The sequence below is a fragment of the Orbicella faveolata genome, unplaced genomic scaffold (genome assembly GCF_042242905.1).
Source record: "Orbicella faveolata isolate gen_17 unplaced genomic scaffold, um_ofav_v1 contig_24, whole genome shotgun sequence".
Lineage (NCBI taxonomy): Eukaryota > Metazoa > Cnidaria > Anthozoa > Scleractinia > Merulinidae > Orbicella > Orbicella faveolata.
The window spans coordinates 21,879,634-21,900,919 of record NW_028301552.1 but is presented as its reverse complement, the minus strand read 5'-3'; the positions used below and the strand labels follow the sequence as shown (position 1 = coordinate 21,900,919).

Genomic DNA, 21,286 nt, shown 5'->3' with positions numbered 1-21,286 from the left:
GTCAGCTCAAATAGGGACGCTATTCGCAAGGCAAGACAAGCGTTTCTGATCTCCAAGGGCAAGCCCTTTGAACCTTCTGGCTTAAACAGGCCTGACAAAATTTAATCTATTTTTTATGTATCCGCTTTAGTACACGTTTCCTTTTTCTCAATTTTTTAACCATTCATGTCACATATTTCCTTTAGAATCATTTCAAATTTTGTAACCGTTTTATCCATACCTACATAGCCTCAATGTAGCCCTTGAAGAAGGTTAGTCCTGTTTAACCGAAATATTGGGCGATTTACCCTTTTCGGCCGTCCGGTCAGCCTTTCAATTGGTTTTATGCTTTTTCGCTTCAGAGTTTCCCCTAATTTCGCACATGCTCTTTTCTCGAAGTAATTTAGCCGACTCGTTTTTATATCGAGTAAGAAGCATCGGCGCTTTCAAACCACATCTGAACCACATGTACTATAGCGCTCCATCAAAGTGCACAAAAATATACCAAAATTTCTTAAATTTCGGGTTCAAGAGTAGCTTTCTAAGGTATTTACTAAACAACGACTAAGTAACCGTTTCTATAATTTTCTTTAATATATAAAGAAATCTAAAAAAAAAACAACAAGTCAAATCGATCAGGCCTTAGACCTTGCTTTCAGATCAGCAAAGCAGCGACTTAATTATTGAATTTCATCATGGCGAGCGCCACGACCATCAATCCACCAAAATCAATTGACCGTGAAGGCCTGGGAGAAAGCCGTACAGGAATTAGCCAGGACACAAGACAAAAAGAAAATGACGACAATATGAAAGTTTTTCCAAGAGCTCGGACATTTTTATTTTATATAATACCATCTTTAGATCTTGCACATACTAGATGCTTAAACGAAGTACTGTTTGCAAGATTTTTTATCTTTTTCCTCAATATAAATAAATAAAATAAATAAATAAATATACATTTATATAGCGCCATTTTCCACTAATTGTCCATGGCGCTTTACAATACTTTAAAATTAAAATCCTAATTCTTTAAAAACCTAAAATCCTAAATCCTAAAAGTTAAAATCTTAAGAATTAAATACGCTATATAATACAATCTACAAATAAAAGGTAAAAACTACAAATCAAATGCATACTTAAAAAAGATAAGTCTTAAGATTAGCCTTAAAAACTGCCTCTGATGATGAAAGTCTGATCTGGAGGGGTAGTTTATTCCAGAGCCTTGGTGCCGCCACGGAAAAAGCCCTTTCACCATACGTTTTAAGATTTGCTCTAGGCTCATCAAGCAACCTGTTGTTGGAAGATCTTAGTGTCCGACAAGAAATGTTAAATCGCAGTAGGTCTCTAATGTAATCAGGGGTCAGTCCATTCAGAGCTTTGTAAGTTAACAACAATATTTTGAAAATAATCCTAAAATGAACTGGCAACCAATGTAAGCTCCTTAGTATTGGTGTGAAAATATGAAAATTTCGTCGACGTTATGATTACTGGATGATAGCAAAATTGGTTCTCGCTTTACTACGACCATTGAAAAAGCTTTGCGAGGGGCGGAAGGCTGAATTTCAGGTCGATGACGTTGTATTTCTATCAACTCAATGTTTGGTGTCCTGTTTTCTGGCTGTCATGCCTAAATTAAAAGAACTCAAGGAAAGCCTGTCGACGTTTTTTCTTACACGGGTTAACAAGAGAACCCAACAAAACTTGAGAAAACAACTCGAGAAAATAACTGTTACACCCGAGTTTAATGTGTCATGTGAAGCAGCTGCTACCACAACAACAAGAATCGTTACTGAGGGCAGGTGTTAATATTAACGCACATAAAATGATTGCTAAGGTGTGGGATGCCTTGTTTTCTTTCTTAACTCGTTTAGCTCCTTCCTGCGTCATTTATTCGGTTTGCAAGCGTTTTTTTTCTGACGCTGTGTTTCTGAGAATGTATGCCAAGGCAGACAAAGCATACTAGACACCGGTCAATGTCCAGCTTACTGAATAAAATTTTGTTTTACTGTGTGTTGTAGCCATGATAAGTTTGGCAATTGTCAAAAACGCTGTGATGATCCAGGCTACGAGCACAGCCTTTTTTATTCGCTGTTTTGTAACAATTTCCCGGTACCTTAAGGGGTGCTTGATTGCAATTTAGAAAATATCCCGATAAAAACACGTGCGCTGATTGGTGTTTCTATCGAGTTTTAGTATAAGTCTACTAGCGTTCTATTACGAATTCCGTTCTCTGTTTGGCTACGCTACTCACTATCCATTCTGTGATAGATAGTGAGCAGCGTAGCAGTGTGCCCTTGTTAACAAAATGACGGCCGCTTCTTGGTGTTTTCGAAGCTAAAGTAGATAAAGTTTTGAACGACTAGTAGATTTATATTAAAACAACTATCACGCGATAGAAAAATCGAGAGCGAATAATCTTTAATAGAAACAGCGCGCTTGTTTTCTTTAAGCTATTCTCTAATTAACAAATAGATTCCATTTTTCCGTGTGTCTGTTCTGTAATAGATCGCAGATGACGTCAAAATGTGGTAAGAACAAAAACGTGCCACACGAGGCGATAGCCGAGTGTGTAACCGATGTTCTTACCACATTTTGACGTCTTCTGTGATCTATCACTGAACAGACATACAGTTGACATCGTTGAAAAAGTTGATAAATTTTTTCGTCATAGACCCATAACGGATGTCTCATATTTTGCAGCTGCTACTCAGATGTTTAGGTTAACTCTTAAGCGCTCATCAGTTTCCAATAACTGATAAAGGCATGAGAGTTACCGAAGCGTCAGTTAGTAACATCTGGAAATTAAAATGTGAGTCAGTGACAAACATTCAGGGGCGTAGCTAGCCTTTAAGCTACTAAGCACGGGCTTCACAAGAATTTCTGTAAATGGTTTTTTTCAGAAGCTGAAAGGCCACATTTTCTTTTCCTTACTATTCATTAGCGAATCACCGCTATATCAATGTTTTATTTTGAAAAAGAAAATAATGACTTTCAATCTTATACATGAAAAATGTTGAAAGGTTATTAACAAAGCAGAACTTTGAGATAGTTTCGCGCACGAAAATTTAGTTGACTGTTGTTGTTGTTGTTGTTATTGTTGTTGTTGTTGTTGTTGTTGTTGGACGTTGGCAAAATTTGATTTACGACTTACTGTGCAATTTGGGTTTACCTGACATTTATCTAATTTTACAACGATGATAGTGATCAGTTAAGCTGAAAACATTTTGCGTTCTCGATGTTCTCTCAGTGTCGAATTTGAACATCGGGCGCGTGTTGCATAACACATCATGTATAGCCACTACAATGACAACGCAGGAAATATATTCGAGAAATGTCAATAAGATAGCAATAAAAAAAAAATAAAATATGGAATATATTCCTCGTGTCTGGTGAAGACTAGAATATCCATGTAAAAGGAAGAAATTTAACGATAAAAAATTTGCGATAAAACATTTCGTAAAAACATAATAAAAGTTTGTCGACGACGTTTCGACGTTTGGCTAACCTCATTATCAAGTCAAAGAGTGAATGATAAAAAAAGTTTAAATACTAAAAAGGCAATCACGTGATGGAATGTTCTTTTAAACAAAGAGTTTTGCGCGAATGGAATCAGTCTGCTTGTTGAGACTAGGATTACGCTCCTTGATGTAAAGCATCTCGTAGACAAGACAATCAAATTTTCCTTGGTACTTTTTTAGAATGCGGAATTGGCTTTCTTTGTGGAGGCTTGTATCCCCATGGGCTGTCGAAAAGTGTTTACCGATCGCAGAGTTTTTATGTTCAACAATACGTTGGTGAAGGTTTCGGGCTGTAAAGCCGGCATAATCCGAATCACACAGATCACATGTAAAAGCCTACGCATTGTTGATTTACGATTGGAGGCTTGATTTCTCTGAGCTTGAGGTCTTGTTCCAATTTTCTGCTAATAAAAACGGGTTGTAGTGTAGTACCAATCTTGTGACTGAGATCACGCATTTGCCTTTTAACTGCGTTAGCTGATGTTTGATCTTTGAAGGGCAAAATCACTCGCACAACGCTGCTGCCTTCCTTGTTTTTCTCTCTCGTGCCAAATGAAAAGCTCTGAATGGTTTTGGTAATGGTAGAATTCATTACTGCCAAGGCATAATCAAGTCGAGTAAAGATGGAACGTAGTCTGGTGCATTCTTGATCGAAGGCTTCAGGCGTTGAGGATAGAGCATATGCACGATGGATCATTGTTTTTAGCAAGCAATCTTTATAGCGCTTGTCTGTGTGGCTTTGAAAATGCAGCAACAAGCCAGTGTTTGCCGTTGGCTTACTATATGCTTGTATGTCGATCTTTGTTCGGTTCTTGATTATTTCAATGCCGATAAAGGAGATCTTGTTGTCAACAGGAAGCTCCATCGTACAAGACAGGCTGGGGTGGAGGCTATTCAGAGTGGTGAGAAAACCAACTGCAGCATCGGCGCTGGGCATTCTGGCCAAGGTGTCATCAACATATCTCTTGTAAAACGTGGGCATCACACTATCGCGAGTAAGCTTGTCTTCAAGATGACAGAGGAAGACATTGGCCATTAGAGGGCCAAAGGGTGAACCCATAGCCACATCGTCGATTTGTTCATACAGCTGGCCATTGAATTGGAAACTGAAGCTGGTTAGTAGTGGTGATCGATCTTGAGGAATTTTGTGAGCTGATACTTTTGCAGGTTAAGGCCATAAGTTTGGTTAAACCAAGCACCGGCAAACGCTTTTTCGACTAATATGTTGATAGTCTCATTTAATTATAAAGAAACGTCAGCAAAGAGGGCTGTGACATCATAAGGCGCCAATATGTCATCTTCGCCGATGGGTGAGTTGCGGATTTTGTCAGAGAAGCAAATGGCATCGGTAATCGTAAAATCATTTAGAGAGAGTGGTTTGGGTTTTTCTTCTAACCATTTAGCCAAGTTGTAGTTATACGTTCCAGTTGCCGATAAAATAGGCCTCATACTGAGATTGGCCAAACGTCGAAGCGTCGTCGACAAACTTTTAATATGCTTTTACGAAATGTTTTATCGTAATTTTTTATCGCTAAATGTTTTAAAAGGAAGAAAGCAGACGAAAAAAAACAGAACAGCACTTGCTGACAATATAAAGCGAGGAACTCTGCACAATGTTGTCAGAGTGAGTTGTCCGCAGTTACGACACACAAATTACAAGCCGATGAATAAAAGAAGAAATAATGAAATGAAGCTAAAATTCGAGAATTGTGGTACCCTGAAAAATTGTTGCACAGCTAAGAAAATGGTACTTTAAAAAATTCAACCCGAAAATTAGCGCCAACGAGAGAAACAATAAATTTAACAAATATTCCATGTTGCGTGCGCCTGTTCATAATAGATCACAGATGACGTCAAAATGCGGTAAGAACAGAAAAGTGGCACACGAGGCGATAGCCGAGTGTGTCACAAAAAAACGAACAAAAGAAAAAAATTGACAACAAGGAAAGTGCTAAAGAGGGGTTTGGAGTTAACAAGCAAAAGGGCTATTTAAAGCTACGTCAAAAAGATAAAAACGCCTAACAATGCTTTATCCTGCAAAGAAAAGCGACAGCTGTTCACGAAGCACACATTCACACACACTCAGATAACTTTGCTCATTTACTTTGCATTTAATATCGATTTCGTTTTCCCCGTTTATTGTACAAGACAAGCGCGCCGTGATCAGGTTTCGTCGATTGATGTCGAAAAGGAAAAGTATTTTAAATATACATGGAAACAGTTTTCCGTGTAAATTAATAATTGTTTACCTTTCTTTCAAAAAACCTGACAATCTGACAGTTTTCGCTAAGTTTTCAATTTACAACACAAAAGCAGGTTGATAAGAAACAAACACCAAGTAAAGCAACAGTAAAAAATAAATTGGCAGTGACTCGTAGCCGATCAATCAGGAGAAAACTATATTCATTTGGAAACTAAAATTCAATGTATAAATACGAACGACAAAAGGTTTCGCCCATCTTTATCAGCAACTAACACCTCGCCGAACAGGCAGTTACAATTTAGATGTATAACCGGCAAGTAACCGGGTTGACACACTCCCGCTGCTTAACAACGCACTCAATATGACCAGCTGGATCTTCGCTCTAACATGTATTCTAAGTGGTTTGGGACTTCTAGGAAATGGTTTTGTGATTTACTTTATCGCTGTGAAAAAGCGGCTTCATTCATTAACCAATGCATTCATTGTTTCTCTCGCTGTGGCTGATTTTTGTGTTGGATTCTTCACTATACCATTTACCTGTGTGCGCAAAAATATTTCAGGATACCACAATTTACGAATTTTGGCTTCGTCTCATTATTTCTTCTTCTACTCATCGGCTTGCAACTTGTGTGTTGTCACAGCGGATCGCTTCGTTGCTGTGGCTCTCCCACTTAGATACGTCACTCTGATGACATGGCGCCGAGTTCCTCGCTTTATATTTTCAGCATGGACTCTCCCTTTTTTCGTCTGCTTACTTCCTTTTACATGGATATTCTCGTCCTCACCAGAAACCAGGAATATATGCGATAAATTTTTCATTGCTTTATTATTGACATTTCTCGAATTTATTCCCTGCGTTGTCATGGTAGTGGCTACATGGCGTGTGTTGTACATTTCGCGCAGACATACCCGCAGGACAATGGCTGTACAATCTCAGTTACATTTCAATCACCCGAGGCTCAATTTTGACTCCCTAAGGCAACACCGAGAACGCAATATGTCCTCAGCTAAGCTGATCAGTATCGTTGTTGGTCTATTTGTGCTTTGCTACATCACTGAGATGACCTCGTCTTTTCTTCATCTTTTGAATGTGTCCAAAGAATCCTGGAGCAGTTACATCAATAACGACTTCAGGTTTCTGTTCTTAGTAGCGAATTCGGCTGTTAACCCCTTTGTGTACGCTTTTCTTAAAAGGGATATTCAGACGGAGTTCAAACGTTTCTTTTGTCGAAACCGTTGGCCTGCAATGGGATAATGGCCAACCAGCTATAATAAAACGACAGCAGTTAATTAGTACAGCACATTATTTACGGAGCCTTATATTTAACAAATAAAGAAGCCTGAACCTTGTATTACACTGTGATAAGACACAACGGGCATTCGAGAACAGGAAGGAAATGTAGAAAACACGAGCCGCAGGAATATACCTTCTTTTCGTTGTCACTGAGTTTATCAACCAGTGCTCAGAGCATCTTTTTTCGATCTGTTTGTGTTATAGATTTGCTAAAACAGTAGATTTAAACTGGAAAACGTTTAAGCAAATTTATTTGGCATTCTTTGAAAAGGTATACAATTGCGAGTTAAATTCCACATGGTCTCTTAAATTTTTCGTGTACTTATCCTAGGTTCTATTTTTTACGCCATTCCTGCTTAGCAGGTTTAACATCCGCTAAATTGTTGCAGACAATCAAGAATAGTCTTTTTATTTTGCTTGTGTTGGTGATTGCGACAAAATGTGAATTCAGTAAATGCATGACAACACAACCCAACAATAAAAGGACTAATAACGTTGTAAAATTTAGCCAAATAAGGTAAAAAATCTTATTCTTGTTTTCCTCTTCTTAACCATAGCGAAATTGAACGAAACGCCGATTCTCTTACAAGAGTGTGTTATTTAACGCTCTGCAAGTGTTTTTATACTTTGATGTCTTAATTAAGGAAATATACACAGTTTAATAGTAGACGCGGCCATGGAAAGACCATGGAAAGAGTGGAGTTTCACTGAGGTTTTGTTACGTTTATATCAACAGGAACCACAGGCTTCCCAAGCTCAAAATACGTGGTGTATGCGACAGGTTGTGTATATAGAGAATCATATGGGAAAATCACCCATCGTAAAAAAATTGTTTAAATAACTATCTCATTTGTAATAGAGTTTTCCTACCTCAAATGTGTCGCGTACTTGTCTCTTGTGCCGATTTTAAAGCCATTCTGACGCCGTTTAGTGGAGTTGTTCGAAACTGTTGTCTCTCCTTCTAAAAGAATAGAAAGGCAGACCACTCCATCGATCGCTGGCCAGACGTCACTCCACAAATCGCTTTCTCCTCAAAAGGAAAAGTCCCGAATCGCAATAAAACCAACAGTTCCATAAAGCCCAATAAATTTCACTCCACATACATGTGCTTCGGCGGTCGAAAGACTCGCGAAGAACGCAAAATTTGGCTTAAAGTTAGCCTCTTCGGCTTTCCTGATATGCTCAGTGTGGGCAGGTCCGCGCCAACGGCCGTTGCGCAAAGGTCAAGTAGCTGGTTTCATCCTCAACTCTGATTGGTCCATTTAAACCAAGTCATGCGCTGACACCCGAGGGTTCACGACACATTTGAGGCAGGAAAACTTTATTTCACATGTGTTAGTTATTTACACAATTTTTTTTACGATCGGTGATTTTCCCATACAACTCTCTATATACGCAAGCTGTCGCATACGGGAAGCCTGTGCAGGAACAGATCTAGAGAGTCCAAAGTTGATACGAACTTCTTTATCTTGTCATGGACAAACCTTACCTCCTCACTATGACTATGCTTTTGTTACTGCAAGTGTCAATATGGAAGAGCAAGTCTGGCGCCCTCGCTTCTCAATGAAAGAACTGTATCATCTAGCAATACAATTCGGAGTCTAGCTACGATTAGGACGGCTCGGTGTATATATTTTTTTCGATTTCGAAGTGCGGGTCGCCAGTTGAGCCCGCCACACACTGCAAGTCAGGGAAGTCACGATCGACAATTTGCCGGCCTATTTAGCTTATAAAGGTTAAAACCATGGCTAAAGAGTTAACTTATAGCTATTGAAGAGTTATAAAAATGTCAATGAACACGAAAAATTTCGTGGAAAAATCCGCCTTTTCGCTTCGTTATTGCCGACCGACCGTATTATACAAAGTCAATATTAGTGTGTGCGAACATTGCGAGTTACATAAATTTGCATCTTTCGTACTAGTAATTAAAAATCGTTCGAAAAGATCTTGACAAAAGGTTCAGTATGGTACGTATCAGTTAAATAAATACATTTCTCCCTCACTGTTCTTCTGTTTTAAAAGTAAAACAACCTGAGTGTTTGATTCGAAAACAGGCACATTTTCCTTTCAGCACAACAATCTCCTTCCGTAAAGTCGAATCTAAATGGTTTGTTTTACTTTCCTTATATACTTATGAATGCTTGATTCGTTTTAATTCTGTAACTGAGATAAAACAAAACAATTGCGGAAGGGCCTTTAAAGAAACTCAGCGGCATTGTGGACTTCGTGCGTGTAGCTTGCGTGCGGTTGTAAATAAAATCCAAAAATAAATGCATAGCTGGTTCTGCAGTTCGAAGGCTCAAGCCTCACTAATCTTAATCGCACCGTTGTAAGACGTACGTGTCATTGACTATCCGTTTAGAAAACTTTCTATTTCGAGGACAAAAAATGCGAAGCGATTAATTTGCCATATAATTAACTCACCTCGTGTCAATAGAATAGTCAGATGGCTCCCAGATTATCCCAAATTCGTGTCTTCTCTGCCTTAACAATGTCGAACTTTGTACTAGATGTTAGAAAAGAATATACAGGCCATGAAAATCTCTTGGTTTTTACAATAGCGGCGAACCCGAGATCGAAGAACTGCTCTAAATGGCTCCCTCTCTCCCTCTTGCCGAATTCGTATAAGGCAGCACACTTCTTTCGTCTTTTTCTCGCTTCTGGACTGACGAGTGCCATCGAGATAGAGGAATTGAATTAAGAGAATAGCTCTCTCCTAAGCTTGCTGTACTGCAACTCCCTCCAACAACACATCTACCTTGCATTCTGCAACGATTTTGAATCACGCTTAATCGCTGTTTGTATATATTCTTCTCAGAGGCAAAACATTGGGGACAAAGGCATCAACAACGGAAAGAACTCTAGAAAATTATATAATTTAACCTTTCACTGTTTTCAGTTCATATGATTTTCGCTGTTACAACTTGTGCTAAGGGAATTTTCGCGTGAGGAAAACACTGAAATCCTGGCATACCGCAATCACAATTGAATCGGACAATAACTCAAAACATTACCTAGGCAATATTCTATTCTTTTATGAACTTCATATAAGCATTTCATTTCTGCACAACTATCGTTTTGTTTTTAGCGAAATTTTTTCTACTTCACACTTTTAACCACGTATATATTTTTATAAATATTTTAACGATAGCGCTTTTTAATCACTATTTCTCAAAGATTGCAGACTGGTAATCGAAATCTCTTAATTTTCAAACCATTTTAATAACCAGAGAACGTCTTTTAAATGTTATAATATATCTTATACTGGTCACTCGTCCATTTTTTAAAGTTTCAACATCGTCGCTCGGAATAAAATAACTTAGTAAGAGATAGTAAAAGCAATTTTAATTTTAATTAGCATTAAAGCTCCCGTAAGCGACCAGACCCGTTTGTCTCATCGTGTAGTTGCTTAAGAGTGAGCGCTCTTTTTAAGCAAACGGTCACGAGGACATTTTTCGAATTCCCTAGATGGTGGGTTCCGAAAAGCTTCGACTGTAGTGACATAATAATGTTAGTTCTGGTGCTATTAAGCCTGGGCATGAAGTCATTGGCATTCACCGATATTAAACAATTATATGATGTGATTGAGATTTGTATGTAAACAGCGGAAATGTTATTTGCCAAAAAACAAATATCAGCTTGAGAACGAAGTTCGAGGGCTGATACTCGCGCACACTTTACACGCTTAATTTTTGAGAAAGCTCGCTGCTGTGCCCTGGATCGAATTGGAACATTCGCGTCGGAGAGCAAGATTATGTGTTTATTTTAAAGAAGTGGTATTATTTCATCCAAACGTTTGGACTCTCCTATTTTATAAAAAGATGATCTTTAATACGGAAAATCACGGCTTGTTATAGTTCAGCTGAATAGTTTTACGATCCTTGTCTTCGCAGAAGTTTTGATATAAACTCACGTATGGCAGAGTTTTCCCGCTTAATTGAACCCCCAAAATAAAGTAAATTCCCTTCCAGACTGCTCACTTATACGTGTGTGAACGCCGTTCCTTACCAACAAATCCAGGCACTTCAAGTGCGCTTCAAGCGCACTTGTAGTGAACTTAAGGTTCTAGTTTGAGTCCGACTAATTATTTTTCTGATTGATTCAAAAAGAGCATGTGAGCAGCTTGGAAACCATTGAAGCGTTTTATGCAGTACGTTACGCGTACAAAATAGAGCGTTTGGGCAATTTTGTAGACAATATAAGAAATAAAAATTCGCAAGAACTTGCTCGTGTATTTCTTGATTTATAGCTATTTATTGTCACTCGTAATATTTCATTGTTTGAAACATTCGTGCCCATGATCACGTACGATCAGGCGATTTTCTATACAACACCACTTGACGTACAGCAATATGCTAATTAGCATAAAAGTATAAAAAAGCAACAAGCAATTTGTTTTACATAATTAGACTGCCACTTTGTGAGAGGATTTCGGCGTGCTGGTTGAAACTCGCAACATTTCCCTTCGAGTGTTATCATCTGAAAAGGTAATTTAGCAATTTGTTTTTGTTTTTACTATTTATTTACATCGCAAAGGTATTATAATTCTATTTTCTCGAAAGCCGATTTCATAAGTTTCGTTCGCGCGAAACATGTTGCTTACTGAATTCTCGGCCGTTTATACACTCTGCTGCCCAATATAAGAGTATTAGAATTTACTATTACATAATATTTACAGTTTGATTTTCAATATGTTCTTAAAATTGTCGCTGGTGCAGTCCGTAACGGATCTTTCGTCACTTGAGTAAGTGTATATTTCTTTGCTTGTTAGCTTTTGTTGCTATCTAAACGAATTATAGGCTTAACAAGTCATGGTCTTGGAACGGTGCCCCTAAAAAAATTTCATGTTTAAACAGAATTAAGTGTAAGAGTCTATGGAAACACTGTGAAACCTTCACGTCCTTTTGCTTAAATCTTCTCAGAGTTTGTATGCTACAGGCGTACCCTCGTTTTTATACATACGAATATTGTTTTTCCGGCCCAGGCTGAACATTCCTATTTTTTGCCGATTTTAGCCTAAAATATCCGTGTGAATTTTCTTAGATTATGGGGTATGACAGTTTTTTAATGTATTTGATGTCTGGATGGTGTTTAAGTAATTTTGGAGCCAGACTGTGGTCAATAAAGTCTGATACGGATACACATAACGTCTTACAGAAATGTTGTTAACATCGAACATACGGCTAGTGCTGTAGTTTTCTGGGTAGTCTTTCCGTTTAAAGAAAGGGAGAATCTTATACGGTTTAGTTAAAAACAGACGATTGTATTGTATTTACAAATTCAACACAGAGAATTATATTCTTTTCAAAATCTCAGCGTCGGGTTATTCTTAAAATATTCTTCAAATTTTGCAAATTTCAGCCTCGATATTGTTATAAAATATATTCTTATTTTAAAAAAGAAAAAAAGAGTAGTGATAGTCAGGCTTTAGAATTAATACGAGGTATTCGCAAAAAGTGTTTTAGTTTTTTTTTTTTTTGCACGCTTATTCCCAGCTCAGAATGAGAAGCTGCACGCATTGTGTTGGCCCGAGGAAGTAAGGGGGGAGGGAGGGGCTGCAGTGCAGTAGTGTAATGGTGGCGAAGAAATGACAAACAAATGACAGTGCTAAGCCATTGGAAAATGACTAGTTGAGAGCGTTACGTTGGCCTGAGGAACGGGAGAGGGGTGGGGGTTAGTGCAGCAGTGTAATATGGAAATGAAATATAAGCCTCTGCTTACTTAGTAACAGTTTTCTCTGAACGCAGTTATTGCACACAGTTCAAAGCACTGGCTTTATGTGCTTCAAACGCTTTCTGAGAGACTTTTACACAAAGTGAATGAGCAATGTTAAAATTTCACATATTTTGTCGCTTGAAGTGCACTTAAGAGTCCAGTGTAAAGCCACCCAATTATCTTTCTGATTGGTTCAAATATAACGTGTGAGCATTTTGGAAGCCATTGAAGCGTGTTATGCATTACGTAACGCGTACAAATAGCGTGTTTGAGTAACTTTGTTGAGAAAAATAGAAGAAATAAAAACTCGCATGCACTTGCACGTACATTTCGCGATTTATGGTCGCTCGTGATATTTTGAAACTTTCAAAACATCACTCGTGCCCATGATCACGTTCATGCGATTCCTATACAACACCACTTATATTAGACGTACCGGCAATATAAAAGGCAACAGAAGCAATTTGTTTTACACAATACAGGTGTTACTTTGTAACAAGATTTCGGCGTGCTGCTTGAAACTCGCAACATTTCTCTTCGGGTTTTATCAACTGAAAAGGTAATGCAGCAATTTTTTTGTTTCTTTTATTTATTGACACTGTAAAGGTATTATTATTCCATTTGCTTAAATGATTACATTAATTTCGGTCACAAGGAACATTTTGATTACGTAAGTCTCGGCCGCTTATATACTCTGATGTCCAATGTAAGAGTAAATTGAAAATGGCTTATAAAGCGAGAGATCATATTGGAACTAACTATTAGTTTGATTTTCAATATGTTCTTGAAATTGTCCCTGGTGCAGTCCGCTACGGATCTTTGGTCACCTGAGTAAGTTTATATGCCTTGTTTGTTAGATTTTGTTGCTATGTAGACGATTTATAGGCTTAACAAGTTGTGGTCTTGATACGATGCCCATAAAGAAAGAAATATTTGAGCAGTGAAGCTTGATTTTCTGCAATGCACCGATAAGCATAATTAATTGCCAGTCTATGGACACACTGTGAAACCTTTACATCCTTTTGCCTAAACCTCTCAGAGTTTGTATGAACTCTGGTGCTTGCCTCACAGCTTTAAATGAGACACGGCATCCTTGAAAAGCAGCTTCAGTAATAGGTTTTTATTCATATAATACTATATTAATTATTAGCTAGTTTAGTTAGGCAGACTTAGATACTGTATTAAACTTTTAAATTATGCTGAAGGAATTTTTACCTGGTACAAATAAAGTTATGAACTCAACTTAACTTAGGTTTTAGAATTAATACGAGGTATGAGCAAATTCTCTTCTTTTCTGTGTCTTGGAACCTTATCGAGTAAATAAGGTCAAAGAACTTGGGGCTGTTTCTTAAGCAATGTAAGCAGATCGGTAAAAAACTATTTTATATAATTAAAGAAGTGATTGAATTTTTTGTGCACGCTTATTCCCATTTCTAACCATTCAAACTCTTATTTGATGTCATCTCCGAGCCAAATTCAGAGGTGCATGAGTTTTGCATGCTCTAATTAAATTCGCTGGTTGTTACATGTTGACTATCGATGTGCGCAAACAGATGACAGTGCTAAGCCATTGAGAAATGACTAGCTTTACGCATTACGTTGGACTGAAGAAGTGGTGGGAGGGGGGGGGGGGGGGGTGCAGTACAGTTACTACAGTAGCTATAGTGTAATGGTATTGGCTGTTTATTCGAACAGATGATAGCGCTAAACCATTGAAAAATGACAAGCTGCACGCATCATTAGTGGGTGGAGGGGGGCGTGGGGGGTTGCAGTGCAGTAGTGTAATAAGGAAATAACATATAAGCCTCTGCTTACTGAGTAACCGTTTGCTCTGAACGCAGTGACTGCACACAGTTCGCGCACGGGCTTTATGTGCCTAAAACTCTTTCTAAGACAAAGTGAATAAGCAATGTTGCAATTCCACATATTTTATCACAACTTAATTTTGTCGTCATATTTTGACCGAATTGCTTCAGTTCAATGTTAATTCAACACTCAATTTCTGAAAACAGCGAAATAAATCAATATCCCTTCAAGTGTTGGTGCCATGACTACGCTCGGATAAACAGCTGGTAAAGGCGTTTGATTTGCATTGCAAATTTCCTTCAAACAGCGCTAATAAGAACAAGCTCGCCAGGAAGAACCTCTGGACAATTATGTTATGCATGTAATACAAAAATGCAATAAGAAACGGGTGTTACCGTGCTCTCTTGTGCAATTTGGGTGGCCGTTGCAATACTATTTGACCCGCGAAGTTTTCCAAAGGAACCATATGATACTCAAAGCTTTTCTTCAAGACGTGTTCTGACAGTAATCAAACATAAATGTCTTCAAGCAGAATTTTATGTTTTCCTTGGAATAAATTGCTGTATATTGAAATCTATGCTCGTTTAGACCAAAATAATCTTACAGTTGTGACGTGCTCTCTTATAATACAAGTCGAGAAATTTCAGTTCCTTCTGTAGGTAACGGTCAGAGATAACGTAATACGAAAGCAATAAAAGACAAGACACAATACTGTTTTTCAATACAAAGAGCGAGATACAAAGGTAAAACAACGCGATTCATTTGCGTACAGGACTGACAGAAAAACCCGAATTTACAACGCAGTAAGGATGTGCAATGTCCAACTGTTAGTAAATGTTGCAATGGATTCCTCTTCACCCTCATGCAGGTGTACAAAGACGAAGAGGGGGGGGGGGGGGTAGGCAACCCCCTCCCTAGAATTTAAAAATATATATATTTGTTTCAATTTAGAGAAATAGATTAAAATTCTGATGAAGAACTTTTCAAATGTTTATTCATCCCTAGTCGACCTTGCACACTGTTGCTGCTCCCGCGATATACGAGCGGCAGCCATACTATCCTACGAAAACCACACAATACAACCCTTTTTCTTCGTACCTACAAAAAAGGCAAGTCCGTGTAGCTATGGCATTTTCTAATGCTTGACTCGAAAATTCTGAGCTTGTCTCAGGGGAGGACAAACTGTTTGCCTGGTCAAGAATGGCGCAACACGTATCCTACCTAGCCAAACTTGGACGACCCAGGCCAGCTTTGGCTCAGATTTGAAGCTACAATAGCTAGCAAAATTGAGTCAAATGTCTCGAAATTGATCCGAACTGAAATAGTTTCTGACATTTTGTCAACCCTTGAAGAAATTGGCGTTTTGCAAACTGTGTTTGAAAGCAAAACTGATAGCAGTCCGAGAAAGTTGTCACATAGTAACAAGACGACTCAACTTTTTATTTGCAAAACAGTCCCTGCATTAGATGGAGTAGTAAGTGTTAGAGCTCCAAAGTAATCTTTGCGTTTTATTAGCAAACCTCAGAGAAAGACTTTACGACCGCCATATTGGTTCTCATTCCGAGAGATATCAACTTGGAAGAAAGATTTCTCAGCTAAATAACTCTGAGACACAAATCTTGGCGAAGTTATACATAAATCAGTCGTATTTATTGAAAAGTCACGACTTCTTTTATTCTTGATGGCATGTCAGTGCAAACCAGCAATTAAACACAAGACAATTTTGATATCCCCAGGGGGGTTCACCCATCCCCCTTAACTCCCCTTGTGCCACTTGGGGGAGGGATGGAGTAGGAATAAAACCAAACCCTACCTGCGGGTTAATGTCTGTTTCTTGTCTACTATATTGCTATATATAGGGAGTTCGAAGAAGTAGAAACGAAAACCCCTTTTTGCCCACCATTTAGACTAACAGTCTTGTTCGTTTTTCCATCCACCGAGCTACCTATGTAAGTAAGTTTGGGACAGAGGGGGGCAAGGGCTTCGGGCTTGCCCAATAGTGTACCCAAGTAGATCGATAGAATGAGGGTTTTCTAAAATTCATCTCGACGCTAACAAAGTTTGAGTCTCAGATTTTCAATATAAACAGTTAATTCTGGATGGGTACACTAAGTATTTCAAATGGCTTTTATTCTCCGATAGATTTGGCTGTTGCTCTGAAAGGAATGGCGTTACCACTGCTCATCCCTCTGTTGCCACTTATGCTTACCGGGATCACGGTCTCCTCCGCCAGCAACGTAAGTTGCACTGGCTGCTCGCCTCCTAGTGAGTGCAATGCAGCTGGAAACTGCACAAATTATTGTACTGGGGGTGGATGTAGCATGACTTGTTCGCAGAATGTAAAATATTGCGATCAAATTTGCACGGGTGGAGGATGCAACAGCAATTGTGACGCTGAAAGGTGCAACCTTCTGTGCACTGGGGGTGGATGCAACATGACCTGTCCACCAAGCGTAAAAGATTGCCATCTAATCTGCACAGGTGGGGGATGCGACTTCAAGTGCGATGCCGACAACTGTAAACAAGATTGTCCTGGAGGTTGCATGAACACTAACTTGCCAAATGGCGTAACATGCTCTGGAGGATGCGTTGCCTCCTGTGATGCTGCAAAATGCACGCTTGGCTGCACTGGGGGAGGATGCGACATGACCTGCCCACAGAGCGTCAACAGTTGCGATCAAGTTTGTACTGGTGGAAGCTGCGACAGTACCTGTGATTCTGAAAAGTGTATGCTCGGTTGTACTGGGGGTGGATGCACCATGACCTGTCCAGCTGGCGTAAAAGAATGCCATCTAATCTGCACCGGTGGGGGATGCCACTTTAAGTGCGATGCCGAAGACTGCAAGCTAGATTGTCCCGGTGGTGGATGCACCAGGGCGACGTCTTCTTCCAGTAAAGTGGGAGTCTCAGCCGTTTTGTTTTTTGTATTTGCATTGGCTACTTTTGTGTAAAACTCGAAAGTTCGTCTTTTAATGCAATTTTAATGCAATAATTCAACTCATTTTCTTATGAAAGTTCATCTTTTTTGAGGTGCAGTACGGTCAACACTGAAAGAGAGGTTTTGTCATCATTCGAAAAGAAATTTCTTAAAGATACACTGTCGCTCAGTAAAATGATATGCTCCTAACACAGCAAGTTAATAATTTTCGTCAAATTCGGGATGATACAAGGTCGGGCTAATACTCTTCGAGAAAGGTCTTTGCACTCGGCTAATAAGATTTACGTACCTGTGCAAAGATTCAACCACAGTATGATATCTTTTGATGTCCATAATATTCGCTTTGATTTTAAAAATAATTCTATTTACAAGGCTAAAAGAGGTTAAAAGGTAAGAAATACCGAACGCTTTCGACACTAGGTCATCTTCAGGGTAAGTGAAGACCGTCCGCTAATTGTGCATTTAATATATCAGTTACGTAATTCCCGATGGGAACAGTTTCTCAACCTATCTGTAGCAATGAACCAGGGGCACCCAACGGATCGTTTCGGTAAATTATCTGTTCGGAAGGCCTTTAATCCCCACTGATTTTCTGAAAAGAATTGTCACCTCGAACTTTCGTGATATGAGATATTTAATGTCTATTGTTTTCGAATTGTAAAAAATGTCGTTTGGAGTACCGAAAAAAGGTCAGCTATCATTTTCGGACAGGCGATAAGACCTAAGCTTTTCAGGGAATGGACAAAAAAGCCCTAATAAATTCGAGAATACTCAAGTTCCCCTAGAATAACCGAACAGATAAAATTTTTGTAGCGCAACCTAAAATTAACCTACAGAGCTTTAAAAGTACTCCAGATAGCCTGAAACAGCTTTTAAAAGCATTTGACAGAAAACGGTGGTTGGGTGCCCCTGATGAACCTGCATATTTCTCATGGTCTCGCAAATGTAGCTGTCACAGCAAGAACAGTCTCCTTTGTACCCTGCGTGTGATCTGTGAGTGTTTTTGTCTTTGAGGTTGAAAAGGCTTTTGAATTTGCCTTTATGAAAGGTTCAATAACGTCAAAAGTAAATGTGAGTCACACTTATTATTCGCGTCACTTTAATTTGGCGAATTTTTTTAAATCGCGAAATTCGTGAAATTAAATATGTCGGTAAAATATCATGTAATAAGGTACACAATTAACCGACAGTCTTTACTTACCCCGGTGATGACCTAGTGTCGAAAACGTTCGGTGTTTTTTACCTTTAACCATTTTTAGCCTTGTAAATAGAAATTATATCTTTTAATGTTATACAAGAGGCACTGTAAGATGTGTCTTTCCCATGGTAACGATATCGTAATAAATATGGGTTATTGACCAAGTGTGAGGTCAAGATGGCTGGATATTGGCCAAGTTCTTTTTTTGCGTGTTTGTGGACCGAGACGGAGTCGAGGTCCAGAAACACGCAAAAAAAGAACGAGGCCAATATCCAGCCATCTTGGCCGAACAAGCTTGGTCAATAAAGGATTTATTATATGGCTTTCGGGAAATTTTTCTTGTGGGACACGGCGGGTAGTCCCGAGCGGGCAAGATAGCTCCACCTTGCCCGCTCGGGTAGCCAATCACAGCGCAGGATTTGATTCATCTTGCCCGCTCTCTGTTATAAGTATAACGCATTGCCAGCACACGTGTACTAGCATAATCTCATTTATATTAGCTTATATCAGTCGAGTATTGAACACAAATAAAGGCTTCTTTTGCACTAAATCAAGCGCTTCCGTTTCGAAGTTATGGCCTCTTTAGTAGAAGGAAACGTCCGCATTGAAACTAGCAAACTTTAGGAGGATGTAGGAAAAAAACCAACCCACATCTGGAAAATCGCACACACCCTTTTTCAGGGTGATGTATGAGAAAACATTTCTGATGTTAATCGCGCCGCTCTGATAATTCACGCGGATGAGAACCAGTTTAAGCGAAGCAGCATTTCTGGGTATTTCTTTTAATGTCACTGCGACAATAACTTTTTACAAAATTTTAAAGATAGAATTGTATTCTATAACTATTAAGCTTTCAGAAAACGTATAGGTTGATAGGGTTTTCTTTCAAAGCGCCAGCGTAAGAGCGCGATTTCCAAACACTGTCAATCCACCTACCATAACCATTTTTAGTCGTGGATACGCAAAGCGTAGAAATGACTATTGTTATGGGGCAAAATATGCAAATGTGTCACTCACTCAGATGTAAACTTTTGGCAGATAACATGGAAAGCCTGGGTAGGAGTTCCTCGAAAACCTCCAAAGTTGAGAGCGGCCATTTTGGTTCATGTGTTTCGCTTTTGAAAATATGTTGTATTTTGCCTAGGGCTTTTGCTCACACGTAGAGCGGGAGTTATGACGAAAAGGCAGGGATTTTAAACATGCATTGCTAATTTATCCACGAAAAGAGAAGTAATGGGTCTACTGTAGATATGTGAATGAGGTTTCAAGCTTGAAGCTACATGTATATGAAAGGGTAACCTTTCCTGGAAAAAACACTACACAAAAGGGAAAGTATAATGACCTTGGGGCAGAGCCTCCTTGTGTAAAACTTGGTTAGGCCCCTTCTCACCCCCCGCCCCCCCCCCCCCCCCCATCCACCCCCTTGGGCATAGTTACATGGAGAAAACTTATATAACTGTAAATAAAAACATCCCCTTCACTTAAGGTTCAATTTCAGAAACAAAATTGAACTTCTTTGGTACAAGATGTAGCAGGGGATTTCATGGCAGAGTATCATTTTCAGCCAAGCTTTTTCAAGTAGCCCTTTCTGGGAGGGATGCTGAAAACTGTTTGAAATGATCGTTATAATCTTTGAAGAAGTACTTTTCTCTCTATTCCCGTTTACCAGCTAGCTAAAATCAAATTGTTCATGCCTGCAATATTTTTTTTTATTACTCAACTTTGCCTAACTAATTAGAATACTGATATACATAAAATGTTTATTATTAGGCAGGGAGAGCACTACAGCCTAACCAATTACAGTGGATTCCTCGTAAAATCCATATCCCTCTGAAGTAAAATTGGGCAAAATATTCTTGGCATTCCCAAGCTGATTGTCTTAAAATTATGAATGTCGAAACCATGTGACATACTTTCTTCATTACTGCAGTACAGCCTTTTCATAATGCAACACTCGAATGTTAACCGGCTGAATAAGGACCACACTCAAACTTACCTTGACCCAAAATTCACTGCTGACCCACTAATATTATACATATTATGACCAACAACTCTGACTGGGTGTTAATTTGGGACTGGTGATTATGGTGAACTCGTATTTAATGGTTTCCTTGTGTAACAGACTGCAGAAGTCAATTGACAGTACATGTACAAGTTAATGTAGTAATAATTATTTTCCAATGCCAATCAAAATTAATTAATATATTCCATTTTAAAAGTTATAAGCAGCCTATATAATAAGCCTGTAATTTGATTTTTTGTTTACTTGCCTAGTTACACTGCTTATGTACTACTTGAGCTTTCAAAAAGGCTTTCAAAGAGTAATTTCAAAAATTATCAACTATAAACTTATTATAGATTAAGTAAATGAATGCAGGCGATGTATCCACGAGTTCTTCACAGTTTCCTTTGATTCTTGATTACGGCCTTGGTGGGGGAGCTGATCCTCTTTCCGCCAAGACAAATATAGTTTAGTCGTGGTGTGCATTCCGATTCGTATTGAAGTCCGGCTTTGTTACCAATGAAGACAAGTCCCAGTGAGAGCCCATACAGATCATAACCTGGTTAGGAGTTATTCTCAACGCTATCGATGGTTTTACCAAGGCGAATCTCCAAGCTTTCTCACGACGTGATA

The 21,286-nt window shown here is 38.8% G+C and overlaps 2 protein-coding genes and 1 pseudogene across 2 annotated transcripts; 2 read left to right on the top strand and 1 right to left on the bottom strand.

The window, feature by feature from the left end:
- Nucleotides 1-3,560: 3,560 nt before the first annotated feature.
- LOC110043405 (uncharacterized) lies at nt 3,561-4,952 on the bottom strand (annotated as a pseudogene).
- A 902-nt stretch (nt 4,953-5,854) lies between these two features.
- On the top strand, nt 5,855-7,052 carry LOC110056753 (adenosine receptor A2b-like). Its single transcript, XM_020766754.2, has one exon. It carries the CDS (start codon nt 6,062-6,064, stop codon nt 6,953-6,955), a length of 894 nt encoding a protein of 297 aa, XP_020622413.1. The 5' UTR covers nt 5,855-6,061; the 3' UTR covers nt 6,956-7,052.
- Nucleotides 7,053-11,412: 4,360 nt separating this feature from the next.
- LOC110066532 (uncharacterized) lies at nt 11,413-19,201 on the top strand. The gene is made up of 2 exons (XM_020746403.2): nt 11,413-11,481; nt 16,658-19,201. Exon 2 carries the CDS (start codon nt 16,681-16,683, stop codon nt 17,464-17,466), a length of 786 nt encoding a protein of 261 aa, XP_020602062.2. The 5' UTR covers nt 11,413-11,481; nt 16,658-16,680; the 3' UTR covers nt 17,467-19,201.
- The last annotated feature ends 2,085 nt before the right edge of the window (nt 19,202-21,286 follow it).